Source organism: Hemiscyllium ocellatum, chromosome 6, assembly GCF_020745735.1.
Source record: "Hemiscyllium ocellatum isolate sHemOce1 chromosome 6, sHemOce1.pat.X.cur, whole genome shotgun sequence".
Taxonomy (NCBI): domain Eukaryota; kingdom Metazoa; phylum Chordata; class Chondrichthyes; order Orectolobiformes; family Hemiscylliidae; genus Hemiscyllium; species Hemiscyllium ocellatum.
Window position 1 is genome coordinate 60,806,747 of NC_083406.1, and position 24,614 is coordinate 60,831,360.

The window sequence follows — 24,614 nt, forward strand, 5'->3', positions numbered from 1 at the left end:
AATAACTTTATGGTTTTAAGTATTTCAATCAACCTACTCAAAGATGTTATTACACGATTTTAGATTAGATTGGAATTAAACCGAGCCCCCAGCTCAGGTGAGGATACTACCTCTCTGCCACAAGAACCCTAATTTAGTTGTTTTGTATATTTTTAGTAATCCATTCTAATCAGAGATATTGACGGGAGTGCAGATTGTATGCAAACACATGTGTTTGATAAACCTTAGCAATTTCTTGTCTGGAATTTTCTGAATTGCTTGAAGATTTGCTTTTGCAGTGTAACTTTAAGCTTTTTCATTTTAAAAAAAAGCCCTCTCCTCTCCTTTCTCTTTCCTGTCTTGCCCATATCTTGGACAAGGGAATAGCTAGTGTAGAAAGACCCCACACCCTCACTCAGTAATAAGTTTTTTTTTCTCAGCATGAAAACATGGGTCAGATACTAGCTCCAGTCCTCCTGTGAAGGCATTGTCAATCACTAAGTGTGTGTGTGTGTGTGTGTGTGATCACTTTATTCCCAATGAAGGTGTTCCTGAGTAGCAATCATCAATTTTAAAGCCACAAAACTAGTCACCCTGTATGAATGCAGAGGGAACTGATCTGTCTTCACACAGTGATATGTCATGTTTTGTTATTTCCTTTAAAAATTCCTTCTTGGAAGTTGGTGACACTGGCATAGGTGTCTTTATTATCTAGCTTCAAATTTCCAAATCAGGTGAAGCTTTGTCTTCAACTTGCTGCTGTCTTTGTGTCTTTCTGGGGGCAGGTGTTTTGAGTTGATAGTGTTCTTGTGGATATACTATCAAACGGCATATACTTTTGGTATTTTGCGACAAGAAAGATAGTATGCAAAAGCAGCAACCTGGCTTGATTTTTCCTCCTGTTCATTCAGGGATGATAAGGCTGAATTATTTGTAACAATCTTCTGCCACAAGTGCCAACTAGATGATCCATCTCAGCCTGTTTCACAGAATTCCACCACATGCTAGGCTTCAGTCAATTTGATTCACTTTGTATGACGTTGAGAAAAGGCTAGAAATTATGCAGCAAAGGCTATGGAACAAGACACTGTTCTGGGAATAGTACTGAAGACTTGTGTTCTGGAATCTTCCATGGCCCAAGACAAACCGTTCGAGTAAAACTACAACTCTGACTACCTGACAATGTGGACAATTGCCGAAGTTTGTCCTGTAACACAGCAGGACAAATCAAACTCACCAATTATTGTTGTATCAGTTTACTTTTGATTAGTAAAGTGATAGATTTTATCAAAAGTGCTATCAAGCAGCACGTGGTTAGCAATAAACTGCTCATTGACACTCCGTTTTGGTCCCGTCAGGGTTTAGCTCCTGAACTCATTGCAGCTTTTGTTGCACTTGAAACAAAGAGCAAAATTCCAGAAATGAGATGAGAGTGATATCAAGGCTCAATTTGACTGAAAACAGCATCAAATAGTCCTAGCAAAACAGGAACCAGTAGGAATTGATGGGGATTTGGCAGGGGTGGGGGGAAGAATCTCTCTCCTCTGGATGCATAGTACTCAGCAAGATAGTTTTGGTTGTTGGAGGTCAGTCATCTTCATTAAAACTCCCCTCCTACGTGACCACCATCTCCTCAGGGTTATGGCCGAGGACCAACACTCTTCAGTTTACAAGTGCTATAAAATAATTTTTTTTTAAAGGAAGTTTTGTCTGACAAAATTAGAAAATAGTGTTGGGTCATCCATCATCTTGATCTGCCTTTCTCTCCATACCTTTTTTTGGGGGGATCTCTATTAGCTCTAAGAATGATCCCTAATTCCTCCTTCAAAACATTCAATGTTTTGACTTCCTCAGATGCTTTCTGTGGCAGAGAATTGCCCAGGCTCACCACTCTCTAGGTGAAGAAATTTCTCATCTAAATGACGTAAATGGCCTACCACATGTCCTTAGACTGTGACCCCAGTTGTGGACTGTCTGGTCATCATGAGCCCCTTCTTGCAATAGTTCAGTCCTGCGGTCAAAGCATTGACCCCTACAATACTCACTTGTCACTGGCTGCCTCTTGGAAAATGACTCATTTACTGCTGCTCTTTGTTTCCTGTCTGCCAACCAGTTTCTATACATGTCAGTACACAACCTTCTATCTCATATGCTGTAACATGCTAACTTCACTGAGCTGCTGAGGAAACGAACAGAACCTTCAATGGCAATTCATACCATTTCAAACTCTCCAAACTTCAGAAGAGAGTATAACCCTTGCATATTTTCAGTGTTAAGCTCGCTGTTCATTGGGTTGAAGGAGATGTTCTTTCATGAATAAACTGCAGTAGATTAATGAATCTTTCATGAGTCACTAGAAACCGTCCTTTCGGTGCTTTGAGTCATGAATGAGAATCATTTGGACCTATGTTGGTTTGTAACAAAATTGTCCTGCTTTCGGACTTATACCGTTAGCATCTGAATAACAAGCCAATTGTTTTTTGCTTCTCCAACACTTCAGGAGTGCACAGTTTAAATTTAGGTCAACACTGTTAATGAAATTATCAATCACACACCAAAGGTTATAGTTCAACAGGCTTTGTTTGGAAGCACTAGCTTTCAGGGTGCTGCTCCTTCATCAGACAGTTGTCAGGTAGAAGGAGCAGCGCTCCGAAAGCTAGTGCTTCCAATTAAACCTGCTGGACTATAACCTGTTGTGTAATTTTTAACTTTGTACACCCCAGTCCAACACCAGCACCTCCAAAATCATGACTGTTAATGAAGACAATAACCTGGATTTTGTGGCCTGTGATGAAGTAACAAAGCTTGCTACTGACTGGGGAAGGGGGTAGTTGGGAAAGCTGCTGCAGCAAGGATTTATCTCTTCTATGTTAATTTCATTCTTTTGAACACCAGCTCAAGAGAATAATTGGCATCTACCAACAGTGATGTCATCAAAACAGGTAAGTAGCCAATTGTAGTGAAGAATATCAGAACAACAACTAAGTAGTAAGTAACTTAGGAGCAAATTACTGCAATTGCTGGATTCTGCAGTATTTTATATTCTTTTTGGTGCATTTTGTCAACCAAGGTGCAACAGATTTTGAAAAGCGTAAAATTTCTGCCTACCCCCCCCCCCCAACACACACACACACACACACACACACACACACACACACACACACCTCCACCAGAGATGAATGGTGTAAAATTGAAATTCATAACATTTTAAAAATCGCTTGCATTTTCATCTGTTAGGACTTCTACTGTACACCCTATGGAGGAACAGGGGATCACAGATTAGTTTCTGCATTTAATGGCACATATATGCAGAAGTCAGCAGTTAATCAGTTTTATAATTGTAGTGACGCTGAATGTAAGTTTTGTCATTCCAGCAATTAAATCTGTCCATTTTCAGCATAAATGAGTTTTGGCCCTTTTTTAAAAAAAATATAAGCCTTTCAGTGGAGTAATTGTTTGCTTTATTTAATAAATCCTTTCTAATCTTATGATTGCTGTGTTATCAGATTTTCCTCCCGACTAACTTGATTATTCCTGTCCTAAATTTCAGTCACTGACGCAAGTTGCCTTTGATTTATGTGGTTATTAGAAGTTTTTAAAATTTGTTTTTCTACTTCTGCATAAGACCATCAATGTAACAACGTTTTGGCATTATACTCAAATAGTGACCTTCTCTCTAATCAAGTTTTAAAAATTGCTTTGGAATGACTAAGGGCTACTTTATACTACAGTACATAAAATGGCTTAATGTTGCTTTTAAGACGTAAAAGCTAGTTTTGATGCTTTTGGATATGCATGGAGAAAATTAGGAGTCAACCCTACTTTAGGATAGCAGTGATCTCTGTTGAAAAATGTATGTGAATGAATTTGAGAACATCGTTAAGCTTGTTACAAGTAAGTAGCATCCCAGAGCTAGCTCACATTTGTAGGGTGCTATTAGAAGTGAAGAGAACAAAATTAATGCTTTTAAAAAAAAGCAAACAGAAGGTGCTAGAAAAACTGCAGTCTGACAGCTTTTGTAGAGAGAGAATAAGAGTTAATGTTTTAAGTGCATTGACTCTTCGGAACTGTTCCAAAGAAGTTATTGGATTCAAAACATGTACTCTATTTCACTATCCACAGATGCTACCAGACCTCCTGAATTTCTCCAAAACTACTTTATTTCATTTTAGATTTCCAATATCTGAAATATTTCACTTTCATTTTAGAGCTAGGAAAGTGATTTTTATCAATGATGAAATTTGAACTTCAATCAAAATTTAAGACATAGTTTCAAGACAGACTTTGCTTTGGGCTTATTTGCATATACTTTATCTCATGATTTCATTATTTGTGTATCATTGATTTTTGTATTCATACTTACCTGGTTAAATGGTGAGATCAGAACTCATACTATAGAAAGGTTTAAGAGCAAACTAAGTTAAGTAGCTTCTAATTTAGAAAAGATAAAGTGGATATTCCTTTTCATCTTTAATGGTTGATAGTTAGTCATTACCTATCTGCACACATTTTGTGGTATTATTCTCTCAGAATCTGGAACAGAGTTATAACTTTCAGTTAAAGGTAACTGAATTTGATCTCTTCTCTCAATAGTTTTGCTACACAGAGGAGGCTAGTTACCCTGCATGTTTGAACAGGCTCAATAAGCTGAAATTCTCCTGTCTTGTCTCCATAACCCTGCACACACTTCTTTTAACAGATTACAATCCATTTCCATTTTGGGTGCTTCAGTTGAACCTGCTCCCACCATACGCTGAGGCAGTCCATTCCAGAACTTTAACCACTTGCTGTGTGGAAAACATTTCCTCTTGCATCACATTTTTTTTTTGTTTGCTTTTACTAGGAATTTTGAATTTGTGCCTACTCCTGCCCCTGAGTTTCTTGCTACCTATTCTGTTCAAGATTCCTCGTGATTTTGAATGCCTCCATCAAGTATCTTTTCTCTGCCTTGCCTTTTATAAAGATAAAAAGGGAACAATTTCTCTAATCTGCCTTCATTGAAGAAGTTTCTCATTCCTGGAATCATTTTTATCAATCTTTTATGCACTCTTTCCATTATCTCCACACACTTAAATACAGTTATATGCTTTATATACGCTGATACAGTGTACTCTCCTGCTAAACTGAAAACTAAAAGATGACTCTCATTTGTAACTTAAACTTCAACTAGTTAGTTTAGTCAGCTAGTTTTTCAAAATCTGAACAGCAATACTCATAAATTTGCTATGATACCATTTTTAATTTTAATCAGGGCACCTCTGATCCTGCAGCTTGTGTGATACTGGATGATCTCAAACACATGTACACACTTGCACTCTCTTATGCGCACTCGCATACCCTTGCTACCTTTTACAGTTGCAAGCTCTCAAAATATTGAGGTAACTACTCAAGTTGTCCTGTGGAGCAGTGATCTAATATTGAATTGAGAACAGGTATCCTTGTGAAAACAGCCAATGTAATTAAGAAAACATCAATTCAATGCTTCAAACTATTGTGTAAAAAAAACTCATCTGTTTTTGAATTGGAGGCAGCTAATATTTTCATTTTATCCAACCATCAAATCACAAACAGCTTCTAAATGTATGTCTCTTTTTTTTTGCCTAGAAGGTTCTTTTCCACTAAAGTTCCTCTCCATCTAAACCCTTAATATAATGGCAGTCCTGGTCCATGTTTGGAAAGTTAAAATTCCTGATCATAACCACCCTATTATTCTTACAGATAACTAAGATCTCTTTATAAATGTGTTTCTCAATTTTCTGTTGACTATTGGGTAGTCTATAGTACAATCCCAATAAGGTCATCATCCCTTTCTTATTTCTCAGTTCTGCCCAAATAACTCCCCTGGATGTAATCCCAGGAATGTCCTCTCTAACTACAGCCGTAATGTTCTCCCTGATCAAAATCACCACTTCCTCTCCTCTCATGCCCCCCCTTTCTATCCCTCCTGTGGCATTTGTAACCTGGAGCATTAAACTGCCAGTTCTGTCCATCCCTGAGCCACACCTCTGTAATTGCTATGTTATTCCCAGTCCCATGTTCCTCCCTGTTGGACATTTTGTATTCAAATGCATGCAGTTTAATTTATCAGTCCTACCTTGTTCTCTGCTTTGTTCCTGCCTGCCATGTATGTTTGATTTGCTCTTTTTCCCAACTGTACCAGTCTCAGATTGATCTCTTTCTTCACTATCTCCCTGGGTCCCACCTCCCCTCACCCACTCTAGCAAATCTTCCTGTAGAGATACAGTGAATCCTTGGCTATAGAAGTTTACTTAAGAGGGAAATTAGGAGGACAAAAGGGGGAAATGAGATAACTTTGGCAAATAGGGTTAAGGAGAATCCAGAGGGATTCAATAAATAAATTAAGTACAAATGGGTAACTAGGAAGAGAATAGGATCAGCAAAGCAGCCTTTGTGCGGAACCACAGGAAACAGTGAATGAATATTTTTGCATTAGTGTTTACTGTGGAGAAGGACATGGAAGCTATAGGATGTGGGGAAATAGGTGATACCGTAAAATGTCCATATTACAGAGGAGATGCTGGACGTCTTAAGATGCATAGACGTGGATAGATCCCCAGGACCCGATCAGTATGTACACTAGAAGACTGTGTGGGATGCCAGGGAAATGATTGCTGGGCCCCTTGCTGAGATATTTGTATCACTGACAATCACAGGTGAGGTGTCGGAAGACTGGAGGTTGCCTAATGTGCCACTATTTCAGAAAAGTTAAGGAAAAGCCAGGGAACTATAGACCATTGAACCTAACATTGGTGGTGGGAAAGTTGTTGGAGGGAATCCTGAGGGATAGGATTTATATGTATTTGGAAAGGCAAGGACTGGTTAGGGAGTCAACGTGGCTTTGTGTGTGGGAAATCACTAACTTGATTGAGTTTTTTTGAAGAAGTAATGAGGATTGTTGAGGGCAGAGCGGTTGATATGATCTATGTGACCTTCAGTAAGGCATTCAACAAGGTTCATCATGGTAGACTGGTTAGCAAAATTAGATCACATGGAATATAGGGAGAACTAGCTCAAAGGTAGAGGGCAGAGGGTGGTGGTGGAGGAGGGTTGCTTTTCAGACTGGAGGCCTGTGAGCAGTGGAGTGCCACAGGGATTGGTGCTGGGTCCACTGCTTTTTGTCATTTATATAAATTATTTGGATGTGAACATAGGTATAGTTAGTAAGTTTGCAGATGACACCAAAATTGGAGGTGTAGTGGACAGCGAAGAAGGTTACTTTGGTACAATGGGATCTTGACCAGATGGGCCAATGGGCTGAGGAATGGCAAGTGAAGTTTAATTTAGATAAATGTGAGGTGCTGCATTTTGGAGAGGCAAATCAATACAGGACAGGTTTTGTAGCATGGTGGCACAGTGGTTAGCACTGCTGCCTCACAGCACCAGCGACCCGGGTTCAATTCCCGAATCAGGCGACTGACTGTGTGGAGTTTGCACGTTCTCCCCGTGTCTGCGTGGGTTTCCTCCGGGTGCTCCGGTTTCCTCCCACAGTCCAAAGATGTGCGAGTCAGGTGAATTGGCCATGCTAAATTGCTCGTAGTGTTAGGTAAGGGGTAAATGTAGGGGTATGGGTGGGTTGCGCTTCGGCGGGTCGGTGTGGACTTGTTGGGCCGAAGGGCCTGTTTCCACACTGTAAGTAATCTTAATGTTAAGTTCCTGGAGGGTGTTGCGTAACAATGATCTTGGCGTGCAAGTTCATAGTTCCTTGAAAGTGGAATTGCAGGTAGATAGGAGAGTGAAGGCGGCATTTGGTATGCTTTCCTTTATGATCAGTGCATTGAGGATAGGAGTTGAGAGGTCATATTTTGGCTGTACAGGACATTGCTTAGGCCACTTTTGGAATATTATGTTAAATATAGAACATAGAAAAATACGGCGCAGTACAGACCCTTCAGCCCTCGATGTTGCGCCAATCCAAGCCCACCTAACCTACACTAGCCCACTATCCTCCATATGCCTATCTATCCAATGCCTGTTTAAATGCCTATAAAGAGGGAGAGTCCACCACTGTTACTGGCAGGGCATTCCATGAACACACTACTTGCTGAGTAAAGAATCTACCCCTAAAATCTGTCTTATACCTATCACTCCTTAATTTAAAGCTATGCCCCCTCGTAATAGCTGACTCCATACGTGGTAAAAGGTTCTCATGGCCAACCCTATCTAAACCCCTAATCATCTTGTACACCTCTATCAAGTCACCCCTAAACCTTCTTTTCTCCAATTAAAACAACCCCAAGTGCCTCCGCCTTTCCTCATATGATCTTCCTACCATGCTAGGCAACATCCTGGTAAACCTCCTCTGCACCCGTTCCAGTGCCTCCACATCCTTCCTATAGTATGGCGACCAAACCTGCACACAATACTCCAGATGCGGCCGCACCAGAGTCTTGTACAACTGCAACATGACCTCAGGACTCTGGAATTCAATTCCTCTACAATAAAAGCCAGTACATCATATATCTTCTTCACAACACTATTTACCTGAGTGGCAACTTTCAGAGATCTGTGTACATGGACACCAAGATCCCTCTGCTCATCCACACTACCAAGTATCCGACTATTAGCCCAGTACTCCATCTTCTTGTTACTCTTACCAAAGTGAATCACTTTACACTTACCTACATTGAACTCCATTTGCCACCTTTCTGCCCAGCTCTGCAGCTTATCTATATCCCGCTGTAACCTGCCACATCCTTCCTCACTGTCAACAACTCCACCGACTTTCGTATTATCCACAAACTTGCTCACCCAACCTTCTAGCCCCTCCTCCAGGTCATTTATAAAAATGACAAACAGCAATGGTCCCAAAACAGATCCTTGCGGAACACTGCTGGTAACTGCACTCCAAGATGAACCTTTACCATCAACTACTACCAGCCAGCCAATTCCTAATCCAAACCTCCAACTCACCCTCAATGCCATACCTCCGTATTTTTTGCAGTAGCCTACCATGGGGAACCTTATCAAATGCCTTACTAAAATCAATATACACCACATCTACTGCTTTACCTTCGTCCACCTCCTTTGTCACCTTCTCAAAGAATTCAATGAGGTTTGTGAGGCACGACCTGCCCTTCACAAAACCATGCTGACTATCCTTGATCACATTATTCCTATCCAGATGTTCATAAATCCTATCCCTTACAATTCTCTCTAACTATCTTATAGTTCAGAAATATTGACAAGGATGTTGCCAGGGTTGGAAAGTTTGAGCTATAGGGAAAAGCTGAATAGGTTGGGGCTGTTTTCCTTGGAGCATTGGGAGACTGACGGTGACCTTAGAGGTTTATAAAATTATGAGGGGTGTGGATATGGTAAATAGTCAGGAACTTTTCCCTGGGGTGGAAGAGTCCAGAACCAGAGATCATAGGTTTAAGGTGAGAGGGGAATGATTTCAAGGGGAGCTAAGGGGCAACTTTTTCATGCAGAGGGTGGTGTGTGTATGGAATGAGCTGCCAGAAGAAGTGGTGGAGGTCAGTACAATTACAACATTAAAAAGACATCTGGATGGGTATTTGAAAAAGAAAGGGTTTAAAGGCATATGGGCCAAGTGCTGGCAAATGGGACTAGATTAGTTTAGGATATCTGGTTGTCATAGACAAGTTAGACTGAAGGATCTGTTTCTGTGCTGTATATTGCTATGAATCCATGACTCTAAGATTCCAAAGATTCATGAAGTGTCTCAAAAGATTTTTTCTTATCTGTCTTTTAAATGAGTGATCCCTGATTTTTAAACTGTGGTTCCTAGTTATAGATCTACCCACAAGATGATACATCCTTTTCCATATCTAAACTGAAAATGTGTTGCTGGAAAAGTGCAGGAGAAGAAGGGCTCATACCCGAAATGTCGATTCTCCTGCTCCTTGGGTGCTGCCTGACCTGCACTTTTCCAGCAACACATTTTCAGCTCTGAACTCCAGCATCTGCAGTCCTCACTTTCTCCTTTTCCATATCTACTCTGTCAAAGCCAGTCAGGAGCTTGTGCTTCAATTAAGGTGCCTCTTTTTCTTCCAAATCCTAGTGGATAGAAGCTTAGCCTGTAAAAATTGAGGTGCCATCACTGATCCCTGTAACATACCATTTGTTACATCTTGCTAACCAGCAAAATATCCATATATGGCTGGCTATTGAATAGTAGGCAATCTTCTATGCATGCCAATATTTTGTCCTCTACACCACGATGTAGCAATTTATCAAATGCCTTCTGGAAATAGCACATGCTACTTCTTCAATGTTTACCTTTCATGAAATCATATTGACTCTGCCTGACTGTGTTGAAATTATCGGTGTCCTGCTATAATTTCTTTAACAGCTTCCATCAACTTCAGTAAGACAGATATTGAGCTAACAGGCTACTAGTTTTCTTCTTTGCCTTCCTCCCCGTATGAATAAAGATGTTTCATTTGCTGTGTCCAATTTAATGGGTTCTCTCTTGAAAGAAGGAATTTTGGAAAATTTAAAACCAATGTCTCAAATACGCTGCTAGTCACTTCTTATACTCTCTGAACAAGTACATCAAGACACAGGGGCTTGTCAGCTTTACACTCCAACAGTTTACACTGTACTACTCTCTGGTGATTGTGATTTTCCCGAGTTCCTCCCTTGCTTCCATTTCCTGATTTTTATAGCTGCTTCACGGATGTTACTTCTATCCTCTGAAAGTTAAATGACTTTTCTGTCCATTTAGTTTTTACAATATTCTGACATGCCCATGTCTTTGCGCAATTATATTTTTCACATAACTGTTTGTTGCACAGAACTTCAGGACTGCTGAAAAAAGACCGGTTTTTGTCAGTGCGTTTCAGCTGGCTCTCATCTGGGACCTAGAACAAAGAACAATATGGCACAGGAACAGGTCCTTCGGCCTTCCAAGCCTGTGCCGACACATCTTTCAAGAAAACTAATTTGAGTGGGGAAAAGCAGTGTTTAAGTAAAAAATGAGGTCTGCAGATGCTGGAGATCACAGCTGAAAATGTGTTGCTGGTCAAAGCACAGCAGGCCAGGCAGCATCTCAGGAATAGGGAATTCGACGTTTCGAGCATAAGCCCTTCATCCTGATGAAGGGCTTATGCTCGAAACGTCGAATTCCCTATTCCTGAGATGCTGCCTGGCCTGCTGTGCTTTGACCAGCAACACATTTTCAGCCAAAAGCAGTGTTTATACTAGTTGAGGAGAGTGCTGATAAGTGAGCTCTAGTAGAGATGTTGTCATGGAGAATGTGATCATTAGCATTGAGTTGACAAGAACCTGGCTTAGTTTAAAAGCCAATCCGGATTGACTCTGACTCTGACTCTGATCAGGGCTTAATCCTGAGACGTGGATAAGGAAATGGCTATTGCCTGTTTTATAGGGTTCAAACAAACACAACGAGTTTATATGTTTATTCTGTTTTCAAAGTGCAGGACCCTATACAGAAATGTATGTGGTTTCCACTGCACATAGGTGCACTTCTGCAGGCTTGGCCGACAGTCCTAGACTGATTGTCAGTATCATTCTTTGCACTTCCAAGATCATCCAGCAAATGTCTGATTTCACAGTTGCATCTAAGGTTAGGCACTCATTGCAAAAGTCACAATGTGGGCATATTAAATACTGTCAATACCTTACTTGTTCTGAAGGAACATGCTGTTTGATGCCACAGCCTGTGGGATGTGAGGATTCCTTTCTTCTTTCTCTTTTAAGTTTGATACTATATTAATTACTCCTACTTTACCACAAATGGTGGATCTGCCCATTGGATTCTTTTTACTCATTGGAATGTGTCTATTCTGTATTGTGAAATATCCCCTTAAATGTCTAATTCTGCCTCAGTATTGACTTTGATCAAGTTTGCTGATTCACTTTGGCCTGCTCCGCTTTCATAATCACCCTTGTTTAAGTTTTTAAAAAAACTTCAGACTCCCTCATCTCTCCCATTGGCTAAATTAATTCATGTTATGATCACTGCTATCTAGAGACCGCTTCACTGAGATCATTAGTTAATCCCATTTAATTGAACAGGACCAGATCAAGAATCGCTTGCTCTCTGGTGAGCTCCAAAATGGGTAATTCTGAGAAGCTATCCTGAAAACATTCTGTTATCTCATCTACCTTTGTCCATGTGACTTTTCCAGAGTTTGTGTGCATTAAAATATCCTGTGATTATCATTGTGTCCCACTGATGAGCTCTCATTCTTTCTTTTATGCTCCACTCTACAGTGTGGTTATTGGTAGGGGACCTGTATACTACTCCACAACTGACTTAAATTTATCCTCTTGCATTTCTACCCAAACTATGTCCATAATTCTCATTTTCTGGGCTTAGGCCATTCCTCTCTATTATGCTCATATCACTAACTGACAGAGCAACCCTTCATCTTCCTCCTACTTTCCTGTCCTTTCTAAATGCCCTATATATGTCAAGATCCTGGTCCCAAACAATGTTTTCTTGCAACCATATCTCTAATAACTACTAGAACATACTTATTTTTATTTGTACTTTTTAGTTCTTCTGTTTTGTTTGAAATGTTACTTGCAGTTATAATTAAAGCTTTAGTTTTCTCCCCTTTTTTAGTTTTGTAAATTCTAGTCTTAACTGTTGGCTCACTCTCTCCTTATTGTTTCTAGTTGTATTGTAATATTGTTGTGGTTCTGTTCGCCGAGCTGGAAGTTTTTGCTGCAAACGTTTCGTTCCCTGGCTAGGGAACATCATCAGTGCTATTGGAGCCTCCTGTGAAGCGCTGCTTTGATGTTTCTTCCGGTATTTATAGTGGTTTGTTCTTGCCGTTTCCGGGTGTCAGTTTCAGCTGTAGTGGTTTGTATATGGGGTCCAGGTCTATGTGTCTGTTAATGGAGTTTGTGGATGAATGCTATGCCTCTAGGAAAGGACAGACACATAGACCTGGACCCCATATACAAACCACTACAGCTGAAACTGACACCCGGAAACGGCAAGAAGATCCATCAACAGACACATCAACCTGGACCCCACATACAAACTACTACAGCTGAAACTGACACCCGGAAGCGGCAAGAACAAACCACTATAAATACCGGAAGAAACATCAAAGCAGCGCTTCACAGGAGGCTCCAATAGCACTGATGATGTTCCCTAGCCAGGGAACGAAACGTTTGCAGCAAAAACTTCCAGCTCGGCGAACAGAACCACAACAATGGACACCCGAGCTACAAATCTTCAACCAGACTTTAAATGTATTGTAATGTCTTTCTAAGTTCACCAGAGAGCAAACTATCCTTGATCTAGTCCTGTTCAATGAAATAGGATTAACTAACAGGAAATGAATAATTTTCCCTTTGATCTAGTCTCTTTGTTCTCCCAAATTCCAAAATTTAGTCCCTTGCCCCCATTATTTAGTTCCAGTTTCATTTCCATGGACAGTGGAGACAATATTATGATTCCTTTTTGAATCTGCAGGCATAAAATTTTACCAATTCTGAGGGCCCAAACTTTTTCCATTGTAATAAATTCTATATTAGCTCTCCTAACTTGGAAAATCCCTGATTAGAAATACACATTTGCTGTGGTGACTGGTTGCTCTGAACTGAATTTTCATTTTCCCTTGGAATTGAAAAGATTGATTCCTTTGCTCTGAATTAAAAACAAAATTGTTGGCTTTGCTTAATTTATTCTGCTTGCCATAAACTCAATTGTATTAAAGAGTTTACCCATTAATGTTATAGGGTTCTCTTAACCTCTTAATTGCATTTGGCATGTTTTTTTTAAGAATGACATATTTCAATCACTGACTTTGACATTTTTTTAAAAAACACAAGCCTTCACAGAACTGACCAAAATCCCCCTGCTTTTATGTTTAAAATTCACCTTCCACAAAACTGATATGCTGAAATCATTTCTTCATGATCAATAAGAATATTTTTGCATTTAAATCTTTGTGTACCAAAAATACTAAGGATGGTATGGACCAAATGTTCATTATTAGGCAACCAACGCACTAAATTACAGAAATTTAACTTCCTAAACTGACAAAACAAACTCATACTTTGTATGTAACACTCCTTACAGAATTGTAGACTTTTCTGGGACCAGTCCAAAATTACACACACCTTTCAATGGGGTTGCTGCTCCCCATTTTGTTCAGTCATAATGTCCAGTGTCTGTCAATTTTTTCCCCTAAGAAACCCCAAGTTAACTTATAGTACAGGGTAAAAACAATGATTGCAGATGCTGGAAACCAGATTCTGGATTAGTGGTACTGGGAGAGCACAGCAGTTCAGGCAGCCTACTCCTGTTCCTACCCACAGCTGGGTGAATCTTCCAGTCAAATTTCTACTGCTCCAATTCTACCCTGGAATGTTGCAGATACTGGGATTACTGGGCTTTCAAGATTGATTTCTTTTTGATAGACAAGTTCATCTTGGGAAAATGGAGTTTAAGTCCAAATCAATATTATTTTCTTGAATGATGGAAGATGCTCTCAAGAATCTAGTTGACCTGTTCTTATTTAAACCCATTTATGCTTATGTGTCTTATTTGTCCAAAATCTGAATATTTTCTATATCGAGATGCATCATCAGATAGATTTTACAGCTCAGAATTTTTTGAAAGAGATTTTTACTTGGAAGCCCATGATGCCTTATTTCATTATCTTGAGATGCACCTTTTCTGCATTTCACCATAAAAACGAAATGGGTAAGAACTGTGTGTAACATAATTAGAACAGTACAGCACAGTACAGGCCTTTCAGCTCTTGATGTTGTGTTGACCTTTTATCCTACTGAGATCAAATTAACCTCCATACCCTTCATTGTACTATTTTTCCCATGTGCCTATCCAAGAATTGCTTAAATATCCCTAACATATCTGACTCGACTACCACCGCAGGCAGTGCATTCCACACACCCACCACTCTGAGTAAAGAACCTACCTCTGACATCTCCCTAAACCTTCCTCCAATCGCATGAAAATTATGCCCCGTTGTGATAACCATTTTTGCCTTGGGGGAAAAAAGTCTCTGACTATTCACTCTCTGCCTTTCAACATCTTGTACACCTCTATCAAATTGCCTCTCATCCTTCTTTGCTCCAGTGAGAAAAGCCTTAGCTACCTGAACCTTTCTTCATAAGGCATACCCTCCAGTCCAGACAGAATCCTGGTAAATCTCCTCTGCACCATCTCTAAAGCTTCCACATCCTTCCTATAATGAGGTGACCAGCACGGAATACAATATTCTAAGTGCGATCTAACCAGGACTCTATAGAGCTGCAGCTTAATCTTGCAGTTCTTAAACTCAATTCCCCTGCTAATGAAAGCAAACACACCACACACTTTAACAACCTGGGTAACAACTTTGAGGGGTCTATGGACGTGGATCCCAAGATTCCTCTGTTCCTCCACACTGCCAAGAATCCTGTCTTTAACCCTGTATTCTGCATTCAACTTTAATTTATTTTGGAAGATCACACTTTTCCAGGTTGAACTCCACCTGTCACTTATCAGCCCAGTTCTGCATCCTGTCAATGTCCTGTTGCAACCTACGACAGCCCTCTGCCAACCTTTGTGTCATTGGCAAACTTACCAACCCACCCTTTCACTTCCTCATCCAACTCATTTATAAATATCACAAAGAGCAGAGGTCCCAGAACAGATCTCTGCAGAACACCACTGGTCACAGAGTTCCAGGCTGAATACTTTCCATCAACTACCACCCTCCGTCTTCTATGGGCCAGCCAATTCTGTATCCCCACAGCCAAATTTCCCTTTGTCCCATGCCTCCTCACTTTCTGAACGAGCCTGCCATGGGCTTATCAAATGCCTTGTTAAAATCCATGTACACCACATTCACTGCTCTACCTTCAAATGTATTTTGTCACATTCTCAAAGAATTAAATAAGGCTTGTGAGGCATGACCTGCCCCCTCAATGTCATGCTTGACTGTCTCTAATCAAACAAAGGATTTATGATAACTTGGAAAACCAATCTCTGAATCCCCTCCAATAATTTGCCTACAACATGAGACTATTGTAAGATGTAAGACTGACTGGTTAGACAAAAACAAACTATACAAAAGTAACATGAGCACATTCATAATCTGTTCTCCCGTAAACAAATGTAAAATAAGTTGCTGTTATTTGCATAAGCTGAAATGGTGTTAATAGCAAACTCTCGAACTGGAATTTCCACTTTTACAGGGTGAGACAGAAGAGATGCCAACAAAAGTCAGTGTCATTGTGGGAAGGCTTATCTTCAGCTATCCTGCAGTGAAGGAGTCCAGAACAGTTGTGACTCTGTGCTGTTAGAATTCTTCCTGAGTTAGATGTAGGAATGAATAGGCAGATAAGAGTTGGTGTCCTGTGGGACTGAGAAACTGAAAGTTAGTTCACACAGGGGAGAACCCACAAGGTTTAGGAGAAACCTTCAATCATTAATACTTTGGTGCATTTGAAAAGCTGTTAGAAGTATTTGTTTGATCCAGCTGAGCAAAATTCCTGATGAAGGGCTTTTGCCCGAAACGTCGATTTTCCTGCTCCTCGGATGCTGTCTGACCTGCTGTGCTTATCCAGCACCACTCTAATCTACACACCAAGCAAAATTAGAGTTTAGTGGAAACTTGGGTAGATTTTAACTTGGTAAAGTTAGCTGTCAGTGAAAAACTGATCTTGTGGCCATGATTTAAGTACAGATTTGGAGTCCAGGGAAGCATGAATATAGGCCAGGGGGTGATTGACTAAAGAAGGAACAATTGTTGAGACAGCCCATGACAAAGCAGCTCTTGAGATGGAGTTTCCAGGCTAGTCTACCAAAAGTGATCCTCCATGTTGGAGAGACAGGACACCAACTTGTGGAACATTTCAGGGAACAATTCTGGGAAACACCAACCACTTCAACTCCCCGCCCCCTATTCTGCCAAGGCCATGTAAGTCCTGCGCCGCCTCCACTGCCAAATCCAAACCACCTGACACTTCATCTTCCGCCTTGGGATCCTCCAATCACACGGCATCGATGTTGATTTCACCAGTTTCCTCATTTCCCTTCCACCCACTTTTTCCCCAGATCCAACCCTCCAACTCAGCACCGCCCTCTTGAACTGTCCTACCTGTCCATCTTCCTTTCCACCTATCCGCTCCGACCAGTCACTCCTCCCACCTACCATCTTCCCAGCTACCTTCCCCCTAGCCCCACCCCCTCGACATTCCTGATAGAGGGTTTATGTTCGAAACAACAATTCTCCTGCTCCTCAGATTGTTGCCTGACCTGTTGTGCTTTTCCAGTGCCACACTCTGACTGCCTAAGAAGAATTGTAATTTGCGGTGAAGCTCAGTGAGACTTGATAACCCACCATGTCATTAATGTTTGGGGTAGTTATCAAGAAATGTATGGCAACAGATGTCATTGAATTATCTATTTGATGTGCACTGTGGGATGCTCAATCACTCTATATTACCCAAGCTGATCACATCTTAATTCTGTGTTCAAAAATAAAATGTATATATAATTGTAGGTTATATGACTGTGTTCTAACTTGTATCATGAAGTATTATTATTGTTTGTTAGAATCATGGAATCATCATTTTTTTTTGACTTCCCTGGATCTCTCTCTGCCGACTTTATGAAAGAAAGGTTATTTTGTCTCTAACCAAATTGTGACATTGAGTCATAGATTCATACAGTACGGAAACAGACCTTTTCTTCCAGTTCATCCATGCTGACAACAAAGTTGGCGGTCTGGGATCAAAACATAAATTGGGATATGATATTATAGTCATGTAACAAACATAAACATAACATTACCTTCATGTTTAAAAATTCCTAATGCCTGCAGCCACAAATTAACTTTTTATTAAATCACTTGTTATTGCATATCTATTCTGTAAGAGTTATTTTCTTCTTGAAGCTATACAAATGTTAGATCTGTAATATGTCTTGTTGTGTTTGAGTCATTGCACTTCTAACCTTTTTTTTGTCAGCTTAGGTGCTTGATTTAATAGTTATTGATTAAAAGTCAATGAAACAATTTACCTTTTCCTGCAGTGCTTTCCAAATTCCCTCTAAATGTAACAACACAACAGCAAGTTCAGAATCTGAAAGTAAATGCTAAAAACTGTGGTGACTTTTACGCTGCAGAGATGGTCAATTGATTCATCCACCCAATGCTAAAGATACTTCCTATATGGTGTATGTTGATCGAAAGAATGAGAAAGAGAACAATCTATTTTCTCCCCTTTCCAAAGAATATTTTCCTCTCTCTCTCTTTTCCTATCCTGTCTCCAGATTGTTAGATTACTTCTTGTCAGCATTGAGGGCTAATGCTGAATATCCTGAAGGTTCTAGAAAACAGACGCATGCTAAAGATACGATGTGCTTTCGCCACATCATATGCTTTTCTGCCAGTGTATATTCTCGTGTATTAGTCTCCCCTTTGTAATTTTGCAATCCTCCACCCAGTTTTTGAGTGAGATTCCCTGATCTAACAAGTAGAGGATGATGTGGCAAAGTTAAACAGTAGAAAGTTAATCCACCTAGCAGATTGTATCCATATCTGTAAGGTGAAATTGTCTTGTTCTAATGGGATAATTAATGCTTTTGAAAAAGAATTGTAACAGGTATCATTCATAGATCAGAAAGAAAATGTCATTTGCTAACCTACTAACACTAGATGATTGCTTGAAAACCTCCAATCACAGCATGAGGAAAGATATTAAGGGATGGTCCAGGGTCACTTTTATTTTGTATGTTTGCACCTACAAAGATGTTGCCAACTTTCCAAAGGCCTTGCTGTGTTTACAAGGCAATGACTTTGTTTTGTTTTGTTTGAATTATCAAATGAAAATGCAATTCTGTACTATCTGATCCCAGACACCTTTTTTTTGTCACATAATCTAGAGTGGAGTACACAATGATAGTGATTAGCTATTACCAGTCATGCATATGGTGGCCTCTGCGTATGGACAACGTGGATGTCCCACCTCCATGAGGCACCATCTGTGCAGTCATCAAATTAGGTCAAATGCAAGTATGTTGCTTGCAGAATATCAAGAACACTGGTTTCCATTTCCTTCACTTTTGCCTGTATTTTAGACACCAAGTTCATATGCTTCCAAATTTGTTTACAGTTCCAACTATAGTCACCGTCATTGATTGTGTCAAATAAAAAGTTAATCTGAGGCTATGGACAGCAACAGAAATTCGAGTGTTTGACTGGTTTCATTTTTTCTATGTTCAATTTTCCCAACTTGTATTGGGACAACATGAATATAGTTCTTAATGAGGAGTAAGGAGTTCTTAATGTGGAATTAAGATGATGTGGAACAAAGTTCAAGATATAATTTAATTACTCAAACATCCTGTCAGACAAGGGAGACCTAAAGCCTGGCTAGAACCAGCCTGTGTGTTAGGTGTCTGCTTTGAGGTGATTAAACTGTCCCCGTCTTGTTGGAAAACTAGAGTCCAACTGGAAAATCTCCACTTCATTTCAGTATTCTTTACAAGATTCTTAAATGTTTTGAGGTAATGGTTTTGAAAGAGGTGATTATGAAGTTGCATTAGCTCCACTTAATTTGCTGTCACAGCTTCAGAGGAGAAACAGGTAATCTTAACACTGTCTTGATGGAGGCATATTTGTCATCTCTAGCTTCTGATAGTTATTAAAAAAAATTTAAAAAAAAAATTATTGACTGTGAAATACCCTGAATGTGTTTATTTTTGAGAGAGGTGCGCACAGAAGGATTGAGGCAGTGGAAATTACTCTACTGGCCCCAAATCTGCCTCCATTCCCAACTTTGGCACCAAAAGAAAATTTAGCTACATATAGCTAGCAAAATTAAATAGCCAAATTTTCTTTAAAAATCTGCAGATACTGGAAATCAGATTCAATATCAGAGTGCTGGAGAAACAAACAAGGTCTGGCAGTGTCTGTAGAGAGATAGCAGAGTTAACATTTTGAGTTCAGTGCTCCTTCAGAACTGATGGCATCTAACATCAACCTCTTTCTCCCTGCATCATCTCCCATTAGCAATAAATATAACTTTTTGTCCTAGATGCTATCCATCTGGAGGAGGGTTACTGGACTCGAAATGTTAACTGTATTTTCAGTCCACAGGTGCTGCAAAATTAGCAATATTGACTCGAAAAATAAATCCTGTGTCACAAAGAGCTAAATAGCAGAACTCTGACTTTGATATGGCCCTTAAAATGGCACTACACAATAGTCATGAAATATGATTCATGCAAGCCTGAAATAGATCCCAGCATGCATTTATTTGATTGGTCGAGTGTGTTAAGAAAAATTTCTTCCTAACCTGAAAATGAAGCAGCTAGTGTTTCTTGCCTGGGCCTCAATGATCTTGATAAAGTCATGCTTGCAGGAAGTTGGAGGATTAGTTTTACTGCTGCTTCCTTCATTCAGGTGTTGGCATGTGGTCTATGACAATCTAAGCAAATAGTAACTTTTAAGCAAAATTTAACCAAGATTGTTGGAACCATTGATTTTAAAATCAATAGGCACTACTGAATCAACAATTGTATAAATAATTGCCTTTTGAGGTTATTCAATCAAAATTAACAATATTTTGAAAATGTGTATAATTAAACTGGAATTGATTAGTAACACCTCTCTTGCCTTTTCTGTTTTGTTTCAGAACCGGTTGACTGTTATTGGGAGTATCTAAGTGCATGGTGCAACTGAGGAACACTTACATCATTACGAACTTGTGGCCTGAACAATAAGGGAGTGAACAATTTAGTTTTGGCATATTTGAATATCTGAGGACATGAAGTTGACCTTCACTCTAAAGACTAGCATAACTTGGCTGATGTGTTGGAAACTTCCTGTCACTTAAAGTCTTATTCATAGTATTTAGTAAATCTGAAAATGAGTCTCAAAGAAATGTAAGATCTAGATTATTTTTAAAAAAAGAACTACTAACAGAAAGCATTTTGTAAATTAGGTTTATTAAGTCTCATTTTAGCTGGCAAAATGATTGATTTAAGTCACCTAACCGAGGAAGAACAAGTCTCTATCATGAGGGTGCTACAGAGGGATGCGGAGTTACGAAAAGTCGAAGAAAAGCGAGTTAGGTAAGATTTGTAAAAACATACTTCTGCTAACAAAAATCTGTTTAAATTGTTTAACATCTCTTTTTGGTATAATAATGAGCAAGGTAGATGGCAGCACTCAACATGGTTCCAGAAGAGAGGCTAATGTCTGACCAAAATCATTGATTTTTGAGGAGGTGAACCTTATATCATATATTTGTACTGTGGAATGATGTTTTTTTTTGGCAAAAACACTAAAAAAAACTGATACACTAGCAGAAATCAGTGGAAGTTTAATGTAAAATGTAAAATAGATTTTCGAAAACTGAAAGAGGAATAACTTTTTATTAAAAGGAGGATGTCCAACCGTGGAGTACTCTGTGCAGTATCTAAAAGCCTGATTTATTTTGGTTAATAACCCAAATACAGAAACTTATTGCAAAGCAGTCAAGTTTGCTAATGGTATCCATTGCGCTGGGGGTGGAAGTGAATGGACAGTGGAGAGTGTAACTAGGAGTCCCCGGAATAATTCAGACAAAAATTTACTAATGGACAGAAAGCTTCCACCAAATGAGTGTTGGAAAATATTCCAAGCAAAAATGGCATGCAAACTTATTTTCTAAAAACATGAGAGTATTACAGATGTGACAAATAGAAAGATGCTGCAGAATAGCAATATTCAATAAAGTATACATCTGAAAAATTTACTGAAGAAGGGTGTTTTGGTTAGACTACAACTTTAGGTCTAACCAGTTGGATTACCAAAATCCATTGAAGAAGCTCATAATCTTGGATGCACTGAAAGTAGAGCCATGAAGTAGACTTCCAGTAGCAAAGGGATGAGCTATGAAAATGCGAGCGAGAAATTGACACCCTGAAACTTGGACTAGAAAGGGCAGAAGTCATGTCCTTGCACTTCCATAGTATGGGAATTTAGTGTGAAGCTTAAATCCATTGGATTTCCATTTTAAGCTTGCTGCATCAGACATACCAGCAATTGTCGGAACTTATTTAAATCAGCCCATCAAAAATGACAAAAGTTTCTAGGTAAGAGTGAGGTAGAGATGCTGATCCGTCCTAAATTTGATAGCTTGCACATATATTTCATTCTGATTGTATGCCAAATACACACAAGGTTAGATGATCATCAAGTACAAGCATTGTTTAAAGGAAAGCTGCCGAATGTAAGTTTGTTCTTACAGGCCCTTGGCTGTTTCTTTGAATTTGACAGCTGAAATTTGAAACGTCCTCATTTTTAATTGGGGAAATCCTCCTCTGTCTACAGACTACATTAAAAAAAACTCAGATTCAAAACTGGAATGCCATTTGGATCAATGTATGATTTCTTTTGAAAGAATTCTCATATACCCTTTGTGTAACCACGAACCCAATACCCAATAGGATTGGGGAATATTTTCATAAAAGATTTTTGAGAGAGTAAAATCTCTAACTATTTTAATAAAGCCTGAATTCAAGTGCACTGCCTTATTCCTGCGGAAAAGAAAATTTCCAGAACAAAAATCTAATCCTTTTAAGTTCCTATTAAGATTGCAAACAAGCAAGAAAGAAACCAGATTACAATCTCCTTCGTAAAATAACTCCTCCAGAGAGGCCATATCCCATCACCAAGTCCCCCTTTATCACATATGTGCCACCTGACACTGGACCAGCTTCCTCAGAGTCCACTTTTGGAATCAGCAGAATCCTTGACACTCCTCTTTGTATCTAGCAGCTCAGGCTTCGTGACTGGACCAGGTTAACAGTCCCAATCAGGGAACTTACACTGAGACCCACCTAGCTGACCTCATTACAGTCTCTACATCTCTGCCTCAAGGAGCAGGGATATTGGCCTGTTCATTTTCTTGTAGCCTCTCCTGAGGCATTTTTGTACTGGGTCCAGTTCTTCCAACTCAGCCTGTGATGCTGGCAACGTGTCAGACCGTAACGTACCTATTGTACCCAGAGCATGGGAGAAATTAATTCTTCTCATCAGGTAGTAAAGGCATCAAGGCTGCAATATTTGCTGTGTCCATCTTGGACTCTGAGGTTTCTCCAATGATACATGGAGGGGTAGAACACACTGGTTCGGCCAGATGTTCTGGCTGTTCTGAGGGGCTGGTTATGTTTTGCTCCTGCCACATTTGCAAGTTTGCAGCTTTCATTTGATCCACATGCTTGTTCGAGATTGCCTTGCCTACCCGAGGTTTCTCCGTCGGAGGACTTGACCACATGTCGACTATGTCTCTTATCCATGCGGGTCTATTTCCCTGGTTTCGGTATGAAACTTTGTTTTCCTGTCGTCTGTGACCAACATTTCTAGGCGCTTACGTATTGTAAAGGTACTTTCAGCTTTGTTATCATGGTCCCAGTGATTGATGAATGAACATTATGCATGTTCAGCAACTTTTTAAGTGAGCATTCACAATGACTAAGAATATTGAGCCCATGAAAGGGCCAGCGCAGTGGATGTGTAACTGAGCCCAGAGTTTACCTGACCATTCCCATGAATGTGGGGGATCTGCTGGTGGTAAGTTCTGTTCTTGTTGGCATTTTGGCACTGTCCCACCAACGTGGTTATCACTGCATACAATCTTGGACATAAAGCTTCCTCACCAACATCATTTTTTTGGACACCCTTAGACCCTGGTAGAGTTCTGGCTGTGACCTTTACTTGGGACAATCACTCCCCATAACAAAATACAATACTCTATGGTGATCTAGACTCTCTGGCTCCAGAAAGGTTCAAATTCTGGTTGTGATGGCCCTTTTGTTTCCCCCATCACCATCAGCTGTTTTAGTTGTTGCTTCCACAGTCTGATATTGTCAGCAGTTACCAGAAAGGTGTCCAGAAATGGACTATTCCAGTTGAGGCACCACCAATGGAGTATGCAGCGGGAGGCAACTGCACTTACTACTTGGCCTCCTGGACAGTGTTCCAAATTGTAATAAGTCACACTTAGAGTGAGAGTCCACTGTGGATTTCGACCTGAAGCTATGGGTGGCATGGCCTTGTCCTTTTTCTTTTTTGAGTAGACCTAGCAGGATTTATGATTGGTTACTATTGCAGATTTATGTCTGTAAAGTTATTGGTGGAACTTCCTCACACCAAAGATGACTGCTAAACCTTCCTTCTCTATCTCTGAGATATTTGCGTTTTGCACTAGCCAAAGTATGGGAAGCATATGCTATTGGGAGTTTCTCTCCATTGGGCCATCTGAGAGTCAACATTACCAGATACCGTATGGGGAGGCTTCACATGTCAGCACCAGATGCTGCTTGAGATCAGTGTATCAATATCTTGGACGATGATCGCCACTTCTTCACTTCCAAAGGCTACAGTCTTGGCATCAAGACCATTTCCCAGGCTTCCCGTTTTTCACTAGCAGATGTAAGTATGCCAGAATGGAGTGCATGGTACAAATGAACTTTCTGTAATAATTCATCAATCCAAGGAAGGACTAAGCCCAGTATAGATGGGGGAGCTGGGCATCTTTGATCACCTTCAGTTTAATCTTCCAATAGGTGTACCCAGTCTGGTTGACTCTGTAGCCTTAGGTCACTTGGGGTGCCTCGAATACATATTTCTTCTCCTATAGTGTATGCCCACCTTGGAGAAATGTCT

The 24,614-nt window shown here is 40.0% G+C and overlaps 1 protein-coding gene across 4 annotated transcripts in view; it reads left to right on the forward strand.

The window, feature by feature from the left end:
* Positions 1 to 24,614, forward strand: part of sytl2a (synaptotagmin-like 2a) — a 125,963-nt gene that overhangs the window by 9,640 nt on the left and 91,709 nt on the right. For all 4 annotated transcript variants that reach the window (XM_060825986.1, XM_060825987.1, XM_060825988.1 and 1 more), the window contains exon 2: positions 20,596 to 21,034. In XM_060825986.1, coding sequence (XP_060681969.1) covers positions 20,934 to 21,034 — 101 coding nt within the window. In that variant the 5' untranslated portion in view covers positions 20,596 to 20,933. The remainder of the gene's footprint in view (positions 1 to 20,595; positions 21,035 to 24,614) is intronic.